This window comes from Schistocerca serialis, chromosome 2 (genome assembly GCF_023864345.2).
Source record: "Schistocerca serialis cubense isolate TAMUIC-IGC-003099 chromosome 2, iqSchSeri2.2, whole genome shotgun sequence".
NCBI classification, from domain to species: Eukaryota; Metazoa; Arthropoda; class Insecta; order Orthoptera; family Acrididae; genus Schistocerca; species Schistocerca serialis.
Window position 1 is genome coordinate 413,217,521 of NC_064639.1, and position 15,845 is coordinate 413,233,365.

At 36.9% G+C, this 15,845-nt stretch overlaps 1 protein-coding gene across 4 annotated transcripts in view; it reads right to left on the bottom strand.

The window, feature by feature from the left end:
- The window catches only part of LOC126457254 (E3 ubiquitin-protein ligase TRIP12), a 233,130-nt gene that overhangs the window by 9,539 nt on the left and 207,746 nt on the right, over nt 1-15,845 (bottom strand). For all 4 annotated transcript variants that reach the window (XM_050093414.1, XM_050093412.1, XM_050093415.1 and 1 more), the window contains exons 29-31: nt 11,991-12,243; nt 3,050-3,310; nt 1,499-1,813 (exon numbers count right to left, since the gene is read on the bottom strand). In XM_050093414.1, the coding sequence (XP_049949371.1) occupies nt 1,499-1,813; nt 3,050-3,310; nt 11,991-12,243 (829 nt within the window). The remainder of the gene's footprint in view (nt 1-1,498; nt 1,814-3,049; nt 3,311-11,990; nt 12,244-15,845) is intronic.

Sequence of the window (15,845 nt, forward strand, 5' to 3'; positions counted from 1 at the left end):
GCCTTCTTGATGTAGTACACAAACGTTCCCTGCATTGTGACTGCACAAAACTGGAAAAAAACGCAGTATAAATAGATATACGAGAGGATGAAGACCAAGATGGGGGGGCGTCGCCCTGTGCAAGCTATTACAAATTATTATTTTTTTCCCCCTTAGAAGCGGAATTGGAACGTAATATTTGGTAATTGAAATTTCAATACCATGTAGTAAATGAAGAGCCAATAAAATTTTTTTCACAAATTTGGTCATTTTCATGTACGTCCCCCCTTAAGCAAGGTTATTTTGTAGATTAATTTACTCTTTAAAACCACAAAATTTATCTGCATACAGTTTATAGTTGTAGATGATATAAAAATCAATACAAAAGTCCGTTCCTGTGGTTCATTTCCGACTTTATCACTATTCAGCACAAGAACAATACAAATGCCAATAGTACACAACATACATATTCATTGGTGTTTGCCGTTGTCTCAATCGAGTTTGTTAGGGTGACAGCATGTAAGTGACGTAACAGCTACCATGGAAGAATGCACGGTTTAAAAGAAACCATTCTCTTGTCACTGGTAGGAAAACACTAAAAACATACCGATGAAGCGTTGGTCATATAGGCGTAAATCGTGAACACACGTTTGCCAATCAGCTTTTCACAGCATATTTGTAGTGAAGTTGCAGTGTTGTGCAAACAGTGTCACTGAGCTGAGCTTTGCTGGCCCCTTAAGCAAACCTGCAGCATGATTAGCTCTTTTTTCCGGAAAAGAAATAACTTCCTTCTTTAATTTGGCACTAGAATGAATGTGATTCATTATGGTTCACTGAAACCAGCACTTCACAAATTCAACAAAACAATACATGAAATGAAAATGAGCCACAGCTTATGAACTCTTAAATGTGCCTTATGCACTGTAGGTATTTAGGTAAAGAAACTAATTTTTGTTGCTATGAATATTTGAAAGGCTGCTACATTCGAAGATGAGCAATACTGAATTTTTATTTCCTTTGTTAAGGATGTATAACAAATCAATGGAAAAAAGAAAAGAAAGAGAAGAAGAAGACAAAGTAGATTCATCTTCTAACTTTTTTATATATATTTTTTTATAGTACAGAAGTTTTGGTGCCAGTATCTGTGCACTTGCAAAGCATGCCTGTCCAGTGCTGCATCTACTTGATCGCCAAATTTAAGAGTGGCAGTGTCTACTGCTATTTTTCAGAACATCCGTTTGCTTTGCACTCGATTTTAAGATTGAGTGTTTTTTGAATCCTAGAAACCGGAAAAAAAGTGTGGCTTGTATTTGTGTGTATATGGTATTATGACTGGTTAATTACAATCCAATGTAATTTATGGGTATATCCAAGACTTGCAACACACTAATTTATGTGTTAACAAATAAGCTCTCACTATACGTCAATTCAGAGCAGAAATAATATTTTGTACACTATTAATATTTTACACTATTTTTTAAAAAAATTTAACGCTAATTTAGAGAATAACAAAGGTTACCTTAATGTAATGGTCAATTGTATGTACTGTGAGTGCCATGTCTTTGCCACCACGACACATTTCCACATTGGCATGACCAGGTAATGTGAAATCAAGTCCAAGGTCAGCTATAGGACAGCCATCCAGATCTAGATGTTCAATAAGGTGGCGACGTTGTGGGTCCTGGGCGAGGCGATCTCTCAGACGAGAGACCTGTTGGAGTCTACCCAGTGTAGCATGAACTGCCGGGCACACATGAGCCAGGTCAGGTAGTGAGAGTGTTCCTTCGTGCCCCAGTAGCCAACGATAAAATACAACACTGAACGGCAGATCCAGCTGTTGAAAATTAGAGTATATAATCACATTTAACAATTCCACAAAAATTTAAAACGTTTCCAATTCTGATCAAAATAGTAGAATCAACAATAATAATTGTTTATCTTTTAACAGTAAATTCTGACGAAAGCAACACACTAATATCAAACAGAATAAAGACTTTGCACTTTTTGTAGCCAATGTCAACTCAATATTAGAGTGAACCAAATTACAGTTTTTCGAACACTATTTCTATTACAGGTAAGAAATTTGCTTATCTCTCATCAAAATTGCTAGTCCAAATCTTCAGCTGGAAACCATCACCACAGTGTCAAATATTAAGAGATATTTTCTTCTGGTAATCTGACCCCCTTACCAATCTAGTGCCTTCACATTCGGGTTATGTCATTTACACAAATATTAGGAAGTATATGTTTGATACAACTTCTTCAGCCACTGTTTCTCTTTCACTGCCAAATAAATGGCATCAATTATAACTGTAAATGGAAGGCCAACAAACAGACCAGTATCTGGAAAATGGCAATAGATGGTCGAATTCCAGCTGATGATGAATGGCATGTCGTATTAGAATACTGTTCCACATACAGTAGTTTCAGAGATGCTACGTTATTACTATTTCTGCTGATCTCCAGTGTAATTTGTAAGAAACTCCTAAGCTTGGGTAGCAACTTACAATCTCTTTACATCTGAATTACAGACACTTCCACACAAACTGATGCATTAGTTTTATATGGTCATAGAACAGAAAAGTGTTCTATCCGAGGATTGCATTTTTGTGGTCAAAAAGACTTTACACCACATTTATCTTTTCTCTAGTTCTAAATTTTCATTTTAATGTCATTTATTTACAACCACTTTATGACAAAGCAAAATGTCTTAACAAATTCGTGGTTTTAGATGTCCAAGGTTTGTGTGAATTTGTCAGGAGAGAGTGGCATAACTACTCAAGTCACCAATGTAGTTAATAGCAACATGCTGCAAAAAAATTATGCAAGAACTAAAGTCATGATGATCATGACATCGGTAGCTCTCCTTTGTGAGAGATTACTGAAAAAAAGGGGAGGAGAATAGCTTCTTTTTAGAAGGTAGCAGAAAAGGTTGTGCTGATGACTTGGGTGTAATGATTAAGCAGGCAAATCTAATTACATATTGTACTTTTAATGAATTTTGTACATTATACCAATATCTGGGAGAGATTTAACTGCATCTTATGAAACACACAAAAACTAAACTTACCATTCTGGAATCCATTACAGCTTTTGCCATTAATTTTCCAAGAAACCTAAATTTGCTCTTGACTTTGGCAACAGTACTGGACTTTGCTGTGCGAGGAAGAGGTGTTGGGAAAAGGCCAACCGGTGAATGAATGTAACTGGTGCCACCTTCACTGTCAGTTGGTTCTGTACGTTCTCCATTCCATAACTCCAAATCTGCACGCTGCAGTTCACGAGATACGAGAGCATAGAACTCCAATGTAGGACCAAGTCCTGTTCCCACCTGTAACATCACAACAAATTAGTGGCCTATGGCCAAATATTGAATGCACTGAAAATAATGTCTGAAAGTTCATACAACTGCAACATATAAAAGAATAACCTTTTTAACAGATTATACACAAACATAACAAAACTGGCAGTTTATATGAGAAATGCTAGAATTTTTAAAATATGCTATTCATTTGAAAACCAATTTAGTCAGCAATGATCTTCTTCAGATAAGTCCATGTTAAAAAAAAAAAAAAAATAGTGCCAAGACTGGCAGTGTTAAAAAATAAAATATGTGCTAAAACTAAAGAATAAACATTATTTATGAACCATACAGTGTGGCCAGTGTCATCATACTGTATTTGCAACTGTAGCAAAAGCATGTGGTATTACAAATGCCATGTATTATGAAGCTCCAGGATGATGTGCATTTTGGAGAGAAAACAATTCAATTTTTATACAATTACATAGAGTAGGTGAGAAGATTTATGTTAATTCAGGGTGTATATGTGCACAAGTGAGGGGGTGGGGGAATCCCGGATTTCCAGGCAAAAATTACACTTTTTCTATGTTAAATGACAATATACTTTCCCTTGGAACTGTGAAAATTATCAATCCTTTGGATGGTTAAGGTTTTATATACCAGCGTAGAACTTTCCAGCATTTTACAAAAAAAACAGCAAACCTTTGATGTGCAGCAACATGTATGTTGCATATTTCCATTTTATGATATGCTGCATATTTTCATATTGCGAAAAAATAAATTCAAACTCCACCAAACATAGCACATTAGTTTCTGAGGCATTGAATTAGAGATCGCGATGCGATTTTGTAAGCCAATCATAGCTCATGTCATCTCCCCAACCGATGACAGCAGATATTCAGCGCACAGGAAACGTGATGTAGACAGCGACACACACACACACACACACACACACACACACACACACACACACACACACTTTTGCAAGTGTTACACTTAAAAACACATCACACAAATGTGCCAGTAAAATTTTAATAATGACATAAATGTCTGGTCTTCTGGGCTCGAAATTCTTTTAAGTGGCTGGTCCTCAAAGCATTAAGTTTTAAATGAGAGTCAAACTATCTCTGATTTATAATACAGTCTCACATGCAAAATAATTCATCTGGCATAAAATAAAATTTACTTTGAAAGTAACACTTTTCAATCCACCATTCGCAATATTTTCCTGCTACCTGTTAGAAATAGGTTATTTCAGCAGTTACCAGGGAGCGCCAGAAAATGGGCATTCCTGCGCATCCACAGCTATGTATAAAGCTTTAACAGAACTTACATTACTTCATAAAAGAAAAAAGATGTCAGAGGATACTCTAAGAGCATTGAAATTTTGTGAACCATAATAAATATGTAATTTGACTTAAAGTGCACATTTGTATGTCCAGATCCACAATGAAGTAGTCCCCAACATGATATTAAGCTTTTCAGTATGGTTTTCGGGATGTAAATTTTTTCTTTTTTTTTGGAATACTACTACTGTTTTATCTCAGGTTTGGTTCTGTATTATGGCATAGGTTACAGAAGATGAAAATGTGCACTCTAAATTCAGCAAACAGTTGAAACTAGGCAATAGTGTGGAATGAAACACTACGTTTCAAGTAAATTGACTGCCTCAGCGAAAAAGATGAATAAAAGCCGAATTTCTTTAGCAAATCGACATAATAACTTCACTGTTCTGCAAGACATATCAGTCCTTACCAGTAAAAATTGCAAGAATTTAACTGAAAACCAAAACAATGAAAAATTTACAGAATTATCAGAAGTTCCCAGGTTTTTTTTTCCTTTTTCTACTGGACTAAAAAATTCCTGTGGTTTTTCCGGCTGTCCCGAGGAGTAAACACCCTGTAGTTATTTGCATTTTGCAAGTTCACAGTACTGCTATGAGTACTCTATTGGTAGCTTACTATTCAAACCTGTTCAAGAAAAATATAGCGAAAACCTTTCTAGCATCCAAAATCAAACTCATTATTTGGCCCACGTTCAGTAGTAGAAACTAATCTGGACACCCTATTTTTGTTCTTCCATACTCCTAAAAACTCTTACTTCATCAATCTCTCCATAAAATTTTTCCACATTAAACACACAAATCAACGACAACAATATAAAAAAAGGATAGATTCCTGCTCACCATAAAGACGACACACTGAATTACAGACAGATACAATGGAATGATTGTTATAATTTAGCTTTAGGCCCAAGCCTCCTTCAGAAAAGCAAGCACCCCTCACGCACCCGACTGTCACTTCTGGCAGCTCGGACTTGCACGCATCCCAGTCTGAGAAGCTGAAGATGACTGTGTGCATGTACGTGTGTGTGTGTATACGTGGACAAGGAAAAAAAATTCCCAGATTTCCTGGTTAAAAATACACTTTCTCCCGGGTGAAAACATATTTTTTCCCTGTTCATTGACAGTATATTTCCTCTCGGAACTGTATAACTTATCAGTCCTTTGAATGATTATGGTTTTACACACGGGCGTAGAATTTCCCGGCGCTTTATAAAACTAAACACAGGGAAAAAAAACCACGTTTCGGAAAGATCTTTGATGTGCAGCAACATGTACGCTGTATTTTCATATTACGAAAGTATAAATTCGAATTCCACCAAACATCGCATGTTACTTTCTGAAGCATTGAAATCGAGACTGCGATGTGCTTTTGTAAGCCAGTCACAGCTCATGTCACATTATCTCGCCAGCCGATGACAGCGGGTATTCAGACCTTAGGACACATGATGTAGTCAGCCAATAGCAACATCACTGTCAAGTAGCACGAACACAAAAACAGAAAAAGTTAATGGTTTAAATTAATATACACAGTGTTGCTACACGAAACGAAAAGCTTTCACATATAATATTGTGTCTATAAGATTAATATGCTGCAAGAGAAGCTAAGCTGTCACATATAATGTTGGTCTTTTAGGCGCGTATTATAAATTACGATACATCACACAAATGTGCCAGTAAAATTTTTAATAACGACATAAGTGATCTTCTGGGCTCGAACTTCATCTAAATGGCTCGACATCAAATAGTTGATTTTTAAATGAGAGTCAAACGCTCTGTGGTGTAAGAAATTCATCGTACATTCTCGCACACTGTTCAACTTGCGTAAAAGGAAATTTACTTTTATGGTAATGCTTTTCAAACCACCATTCGGAATATTTTCCCACGACCTGTTAGAAATAGTTTCATTTCTGCAGTTGCCAGAGAGTGCCAGATGACAGGCATCACCGTGCTTGCGCAGCTACAATGCATTTAAGGAGCCCATTTTTTCGTACGTGTAAAACATTAAAAGATCTTACATTATGTCATAAAAGAAACAAGACATCAGAGGATACTCCAAGAGCATTGGAATTTCGTGACCCATACTAAAATGTGCACATTCGTATGTCCAGATTCCCAGTGAAGAAGGCCACGACCTGATATTAAGTGTATCAATGTGGTTTTGGGGATGTAAATTTTCTTTGAGTACCAATACTGTGTTATCTCATGTTTGGTTGTTTATTATGGCACAATGCCATACATGCTAGAAGTTGAAAATGTGCACTTGAAATGCAGTGAACAGTGTGTGGAATTAAACACTTCGTTTCAAATATTTTGTCTGCCTCAGCGGAAAAGATTAATAAAAGGAAATTTCTTTAGCAAACTGACAAAAATAACTTCATTGTTCTGCAAGGCAATTAATGTTTGACTGTCAGGAAGGTGGAAATAGAATAAAATCTGCTAACAACAACACATTTTAGCCTTCCATAATTATGTGAATGTAGTTTAATTCACTTGATAGCTCGCAGCCATAGAAATCCATTTAGTTTTCATTTGATGTGAGAGCAGTAAACGAAGAGGAAATAGCAAAATCACTAAATGTAAACACGGGTCACGAGGATGTAATATCTCTTTATATTCGATGAATTATTCGGATCAATTCTACCCTTGAATGACGTTTACTAATTTTCTATCTTCATACTCGCAGAATCCATGCGAAAAGTAGCTCATACAATAGCTATGCCATGAGCGCATAAGTATTCTTTGTAGTACTCTCTCTGGTGGTTGTTAGAAAAAAAAAAAGAAAGGGAGCTGCCGAGATTGTCTTCGTGCCGATTAGCCTGAGCTTGGTTTGGATGAACTGTAATCTGATTATTGAGATTTATCACAGAAGATAACTGATACGAACTGTATGATTAAAAGGAAATATATATAGATTGCTCCTTCACATAAAAGGTGTGTATTTGAAATTTGAGAATTAATGATATTTATCGATATATTGCGTAGCTGTTAATCAGAAGAGAACTTCCGAAAGACTGGATACGAACCTGCATTTAATAATCCAAGAGCTCCATTACTTCTTCGGAAGGTTAAACTTCATCAAAGCCAAATATCCGCTTGATATGAGGTTTCCCGACTGATTATACAACGCTCCCAAAATTACGAGGCATTTTATTTGTACAGATTAGCAGACTGCTGCAAAGCACGAGCCTGCAGAGAAGAAAAATCATCGCCTGATTTCATTCTAACAAGTAAAATTTCAGAATCATTTTGAGTGACTGAGCTATGACTGTGTTTCCTATCATGAATGATTGATTGCTCGAACGAATTGAGAGCTACTGAATTACGTAGATAGGAGGAAAAATTACAAGGAGATTACCCATTCGCCTGCTCACACAGCATTCTTCTATCGCATGTCACCGTATTTCACTATGTGGAATTGAAATGTGTATCTTTTGTACTGGACGACATCAAACCACATTCACGACAGTGGAAATTAGAATGTCCTGTGGTGCCTCTCCTGGTTACAGTCAGCCGATTTCACATCCTGTCCCTCTTTTACATTTTTTTAAAAAAAAAAGAACTCTTCAGAAAATTGCACTCTTTATTCCCTATTAGCTAACAACTTGCTGCTTTGTGTGACATAAAATTAAATATAGGATACATAGACCCAGTAAAAACATGAGACAAGCAAGGCTATCACATTTCTTCAATCCTTAGCTCCTAGAATTTTTTTCTCTCTAATCTTGCTATAGTTTTATATGGTGTGCTTTTCTTTCTGCGAAAGAATCTATTACCTCAAAGATCGTCAAACGTTTTGCTAGACGAAAAATCGAAATGACGCTGTCTAATATTGAAAAAGCTGTTAATACAAATAGGACCAAAGACTGGTGTGGTTTCCCTCTCTGATTACGTCTATTTTGTCACTGTCTGCTAGATAAAACAAACTAGGCCTTTCTAATACTGCAACAATTGTAACACACACTAAATAAACGAGACTGGTTTGGCACAAACGGTCTTTTTTGTAACAACAGAATATAATTCACAAAGTACCAATATCAAATGCCTATTAAGCCTATTACAAGAAAAAAGCTTTACGTTAGAGAATAGTTTCGCACTTCATTCATACGTTTCAGTATCTCAAGCATGAGATCGAATAGTAGTAGTACGAAATTTTTATACGAACTTTGAATCGTCATATTGTTCCATAATTTGTGTGATGTCCCAGTTTCTTCTCCTTCCTCATTCTAACAAACAGTCTTGTTATCACTAATTCTGTAACTATTCCTGCCAGTGTCAAAGCTTATTCACAGGTTAACTTCAATAACCCCGCCAGAATCACCGGTTTGGTTATCCCGCGATTATTCTCCGGTTAGGCGTTATTACATGTTCGTACAATGCGTTTTCCGCGCTTCTTCCAGAATAGAACTTAAAGCGGCTGCTAGCTGGGGACTGTACAACTGGCTGTTACTAGTATAGCGATCTGTCCAAAAATTTTCCGTCAAAATTTCATTTTCTTCGATACACCGAGAAGGTAATATGTAATCTTTCTTACCTGTTATTTGTTTATTTCCACTCCTGTAGTCTGAATCTATGGATTTCGCTAGTAATTATAACAACGCTCATCATTCGCAAACCCAATCAACCACACAATCAGACAGGGGTTGGCATTCAGCCTTTCGGCTTTACTCTGGTCAGCTCGTATAGCCGCTTTTGTCTGTAGGAAAGTTTGTTTCTACATGCAACGAGGATTCCCCTCACAGAGACATCATGTACACTACGCGCACATTCACAAATCAACTTACGATTCATTCAGAAATCAAATTAGAATGTGTTCAAAAATGTTCAAAAACCGACAGGGATGCGCTTCAAAGTCATATGAATAATCGATAGACTAACGTGCACTGGATGCCAGTCGCTTTGTGAAATAAGGATTTTTCCCCCCTCAAGAATAAGAATTTGCACCCACCCACACCTAGATTTGGACCTGCTGCGCATGCCTGAATCTGGCAGCTTGGGCGCCCCAGTAAAATTTTTCCCGGTACTATCTAGCTGCTTGCTGCGATTGCTTACACAGCCAACAGCCACATTTCTGTAGCCAGAAGGGGGAGAAGAATCTAACGTAAACAGTTGTGACGTCACGCTCATAGGAGGCCCTTTGTTGTTACGAAGCACTGCATAGTCTTCCTATGGTCTTTGACACATTTTGCTGTTGGTAGACGCTTGTATGAGCGCTGTGTTTTGTTGCTGTATCTGGCGCATTTCCTATGCAATTTTAAGTTTTATTTTCGTTTTTTCTCTAATTCACATTTTATTGCTGCGGTATTATCTGCAGTAGCGGGATACAGTAATATCCTTTGTTAGAGTATCGGTTCTTACCAGTCAAAACTACAAAAATTTAACTGAAAACAAAATCAATGAAAAATTCCCGGAATTCTAAAAAATTCCCGGGTTTTTCCTGGACGTCCCGGTTCTCCCAGGTCGTATACACCCTGTAACAATCTGTTTATTATTCTTTACTATGTAGGTTGCACCCGACAATGTGGCTTTAGGCCACGAAACCAGTTCCATTTCAATAAAACAACAATTTTAATGGCTATGAATGGACTTATTCTTAAAATCATGCCTTTCAACAGCTGTGGATGCCCAGAGTATAAAACACTTTGTAATGATCTCTTTGTTGTTCCTGTCTGCAACTCAATTTATCATCTTTACAACTGAGTGGCAATCTATCCTTTTACTTGTATTGTTGATATTCCAACCTAGAGTTTTTATTGTCTGAAATCAACAATAACATCTTTAAACATAGTAAAAGCCCAAGGTGCCCCACTAGTACTTTGTTTCAAGTTGGACAACAGCCACTTACTATCCACTTATGCCATAACCACCATTCTCTTCATTTACCAAGTGAAAACTGTATCTCCACCCCCATTAGATGTAGATTTAGATCTTTCCGTCCCACAATCCCCCTTGACCTGCTTTAGCCCTTAATTTGCAACTGCCTCTGACCCCTTTCTTGTCATAACTGTTACCATTCCATTTACAATCCCTCTCCCACCATCTTTCCACATAAACACCAACCACTTCGATACTTTTCTTTATTACCCAACTTTGTTCATATTGTGTACAGCTTCAGGTTATAAATTTAGTGCAACTGAAGGCATACAAAAATACTATCTGTAATTGAGAATCATATTTAGAAGAGGCAGAAGTTGCAGGCTTCAAGTACACATATTGCTATCCTCATTAAACACCTAATCACATTATAAGGCCCTTTTTTTTATTATTAACTGCCTCTTCTAAATATGATTCTCAATTACAGATAGTCTTTTTGTATGCCTTCAGTTGCACTAAATTTTAAACCTGAAGCTGTACACAATATGAACAAGTTTTTATGGTGCACATTTATCAGTGCTAAGACTCATTAGTCAGTTAGTTCAGCCTGGAAGGTATACAGATAAAATATCAGTAAGAGAAATGAATTTTCTGGGACTGTATTCCCAGAAGGTAATGGTTCACACAGTCTTATTCTTTAGTCAGGAATGTTGTAATGAAAAGGAAAGATGTACGATTTTACTTTCATAACCCTTGAATGATTTGGGAAATATCTTCCAAATCTAGAAAAACTGTGCATGAAGAAATGTGCAAGTGGAGCTGTGTAAGCTTTAGCTGTAAATATATTGTTCAATGACTAAATCCAAAGACACATTTGTCAACTACGTTTATCAGCCAATAGACTTGGAGAACGAAAATTTGTTCATATATATATATATATATATATATATATATAAAATCACAGCAAGCAACTACAAAAATCATTTACTGAAAAAATAAATTATTTTTCCAGCTTTATGAAAAACAAAAGCCATATTCTTATAAAGAAAAAGTTTACAAAAGCTGAAGCAAGAGAATGTTATTTGCACAAAATTACACTTTGTGCAATGAAAATTATAATTCATTTAATTAAAAGTTTTTCATGTTTCAATATAAGGATAAATCTTTCAGAAAAAAAAAAAAAGTTTTATCTAAACTATATACTCCGTTAAATTTGTTGGCTGGAAAGTAACAAATATATTTAGATCAAAAAAGGACTAATCAATGGGATCATATTCACTACAGATGTTTTAAAAAGAGCTAGCTACTCCAATGTATTCTTGGGCACTGCTGTGTAATAAACAATTAAACTATGGAATTTCACTTTGTTTCTTCTACTAAGGATTATTAATTTGTTTCACATCACTAAATTTACAAATTTAATGCCAATATATGACACTACTATACATGTCTGACTTATGCTTGAAACATGGACCACTGCATGCAAGAAAACAGTGCAATATGTGTTGGTGATAGTAAGTAGCATATACAAATTTTAAAAATGGCATCCCTTACCTCATCATGATACTGGACTTCAAGTAAAGCTCTGGAACTAGCCAGCTCCTGCATAAGGTGTTCAGCTTGCTTCAATATGTCGTCACGCGATATGACACGTTTACGTCTGTCGAGTCGTGGAGTTACACGTTCCTGGGAATCTGAATTGCTAAGTTCTGGTGTCGAATCCAGCAACCGCTGCAGTGCTCGGTCACGGTCGAAGGAGGTTGCATAGAAAAGTAGCTGACGTGTCTCAAACGGAAAAAGAAAGGGGCTGAAACAATGAAAAGTAATTTAAAACGCGTTCACACATTTGGTGTCAACAAACCTGTAGGCAAAAGCATTATTACTAAGAGCATAATCGTGGCCAATGGGAAGGAGGAGGACCTTTTTTTTTAAGCACTAAGTAGCACTGTGCGTTACTTGGCGCTCATTTTTTAAAGCCTGTGTTTCTGTAAAGTAACGCTAGTCATTCACTCACTTGCACTTTGTCAGCTGTAAATACAACTCTGGATCTTTAATGTACTGGTGTGTGTGTGTGTGTGTGTGTGTGTGTGTGTGTGTGTGTGTGTGTGTTTGGGGGGGGGGGGGGGGTTAGAGCTACTGGACTCTGCCACAAGTTTTTACAAAAAATTCATGAGCAGAACAGCTTGAATTTAGTGTAATTATCAACATAAGTTTGAACTGGTTTTTTACTGCTGCTGCTGCTGCTGCTGCTAGGGGCGGCTTAATGTTGGCAGCCTCTGAGAGAGAAATTAATATCTTTCAACTACAGCCAATTCTCTCTTCCTCTGGCAGCACCAGTAAACTCGCCAAGTTACTGTGGACAAACAGTACTAATATCGCCGCAGCCGCCGCCGCCGCCGCCGCCGCCGCCACCACCACCACCACCACCACCACCACCACCACATTATAATGAGTACAATGGGATTTGAATTTTGGATGTTACTTCCTGATTACTTCCTGTACCACATGCCTTTTCTGAGATAAGACTATGGTAGGCACTACTACTGTGCAGCACCAGAGTATCTATCCTTTGTTTTTCCATGTTCTTTATCCTTCACTGTGGAGGATTCTTTAGGTACTTTTTTCAACAGCTTTAGATATAATGAAATATCAAAAACTTTATGCCATTCAGCCTTGCTCTAGTAATTCTTGATTCTAGCTGACACTGTGAGTAAAAAAACTTGCAACTTTAGATGTTTAGATTGCAGGAGGGGTCATAATGGTAACACAAATGGTGAGCCATCCTCCCTCCCTGTTCAATCAACATTTTGGTTGGTATTGTGGAGACGGTCACCATGTCATAGGCACACAGTAGCATATTTTATCAAGTATTAGCAACTTCGGCATCCATTCAGATCTCGCTATATGGTGATGCTTTTCAATGTGAGAACTAAACAAACCATGTCTCCTGCTGCTGATGACATACGCTTTAGAGTGCAGTGTACTTAACAAGGCAGATCTGAGCAAGTTACAAGCATGCGAAATGATCAGTCTTGCATAAGACTATAAGAAAGAGAATTAGAATTTCTCAGAGAAGAAATTCAAGTGGATCTGTCAATGACAGAGAGAGTATTGCACAGGTCAAGTGGTTTGGCCATGTGAAGAAGATGAAAACAATATCTATATAGAAATGTGCCAGGGGAAGACCAATAGGATAACTCAGAAAAAGATGGCTGGATCAGATTAAGGAAGTTCCAAAGTTTAGAGGAAAAAACTGGAGAAATGTATCAAGACAAGAAGTATGAAGTGTGCTTTTTAACAAAGTAACATTTTGAAATAAAAATAAAGCAAGTAAGTTTTTCTTAGGAATTTTATTTTTTGATGAAAGCCTGTTCTTTGGTCTACTTTTCTACATAACTCCCATCAATATTAATATGCTTATTTATATTGCAACCAGCCCTGAATACCATCCTCATAGATATCTGTTAACTGAGCATAACTTTCTATAAGGATGCAAGGAAGATGAAAACAATGAAAGCAACAGCAGAGCATTCATCACCTGAAATTCTGGGCAAGAAAAGGTACAACAAATGAGGAACAAAGAGGGGCACATTCCAGCATTATTCAATATGCATACATATACAGGCTTATTATCAATGGATACCCTGCTTTAAAGAAAATCAATTTCAGCATTCAAGAAGTGCAGTTCTTTAATGGAAGTTAATTTTTTTTTTTTTTTTTGAAATCTTTGTTTTCAGCACAAAACATTTTCATCTCCATTTTTATCAGTGAAATAAGTGATCCAGCAGCCTGGAGAAAATTTAACTTAGCAAGTAAAAGGTAGCCATCACACACACACACACACACACACACACACACACACACACACACACACACACACACACAAGTGCACGCAACAGCCTTTAGGGCTGCTGAAAGTACAGGGTGATTCAAAAAGAATACCACAACTTTAAAAATGTGTATTTAATGAAAGAAACATAATATAACCTTCTGTTATACATCATTACAAAGAGTATTTAAAAAGGTTTTTTTCACTCAAAAACAAGTTCAGAGATGTTCAATATGGCCCCCTCCAGACACTCGAGCAATATCAACCTGATACTCCAACTCGTTCCACGCTCTCTGTAGCATATCAGGCGTAACAGTTTGGATAGCTGCTGTTATTTCTCGTTTCAAATCATCAATGGTGGCTGGGAGAGGTGGCCGAAACACCATATCCTTAACATACCCCCATCAGAAAAAATCGCAGGGGGTAAGATCAGGGCTTCTTGAAGGCCAGTGATGAAGTGCTCTGTCATGGGCTGCCTTTTCCCTTTGCACAAACACCCATTCTCTGTAAACTGTTTATACCAACGTTTAGTACACCACCTATCAGGAGGTTTTAACACCATACTTCGTTCGAAATGCACGCTGAACAACTGTCGTCGCTTCACTTCTGCCGTACTAAATAACACAAAAAGCTTTCTGTTGAGCGGTCGCCATCTTAGCATCAACTGATGCTGACGCCTAGTCAACAGCGCCTCAAGCGAACAAATGTACAACTAAATGAAACTTTATAGCTCCCTTAATTCGCCGACAGATAGTGCTTAGCTCTGCCTTTTGTCGTTGCAGAGTTTTAAATTCCTAAAGTTGTGGTATTCTTTTTGAATCACCCTGTACTTACTTTGTGTGATCTCCATGCCTGACTTATTTTAATTCTGGATTTCCCATTATCCTGATGAAGTATAATGGAAGCTGTGGCATCTAACAGAGGTTGAATCAGTGCTATTTTTCTGAAAGACTATCAGTACAGATCTTGTTCAATTCAAGTAAAAAGATTTCTGAATATCTATGAATCCCAGATGAAGTGGTAATTCACATTTTTCTCTTATTTTTATGACAACATTTACAATTTGAAAGTGATCCACTGTAATACATCCATTTCTAATGCCTGCTAGTTCCTCAGATTGATTACAATCCAAAGCTTTTCAAGTGTGGAAAGTGATTATTTTAGTGAATACCTGCAAGATTATGTGGAGGAAACTGACAGGTCTGTAGTTTTTAAATATACTGTTTGTCTCCTTTCATGTGTAGTCTGTAAATCCTTCACATTTAACCCTTTCCTTTGAAGTGTGATCATTCTAGGTGCCTTTCCTTTCTTTACAACTTTGACAGTTTCATATATCTGTTCTGGCATCACTTTTGGAGAGGCCTTACTCTTATTATTAACTATATGTGTTCCTGGATTTAGCTCTTTTCATTGTTTTCAATTGTTCATTTAAAAAATTTTAACAATTCCTTTCCACATTGCATTAAGGCACAGCTGATCAATCATGTTTAATTCAACATATTCTTTCATGTTATTATTGTCCTTGTCTTTAAACTGTTGCTTTCACTTTAATCATTTTCTTCTTCTATTTGAGATTTTTT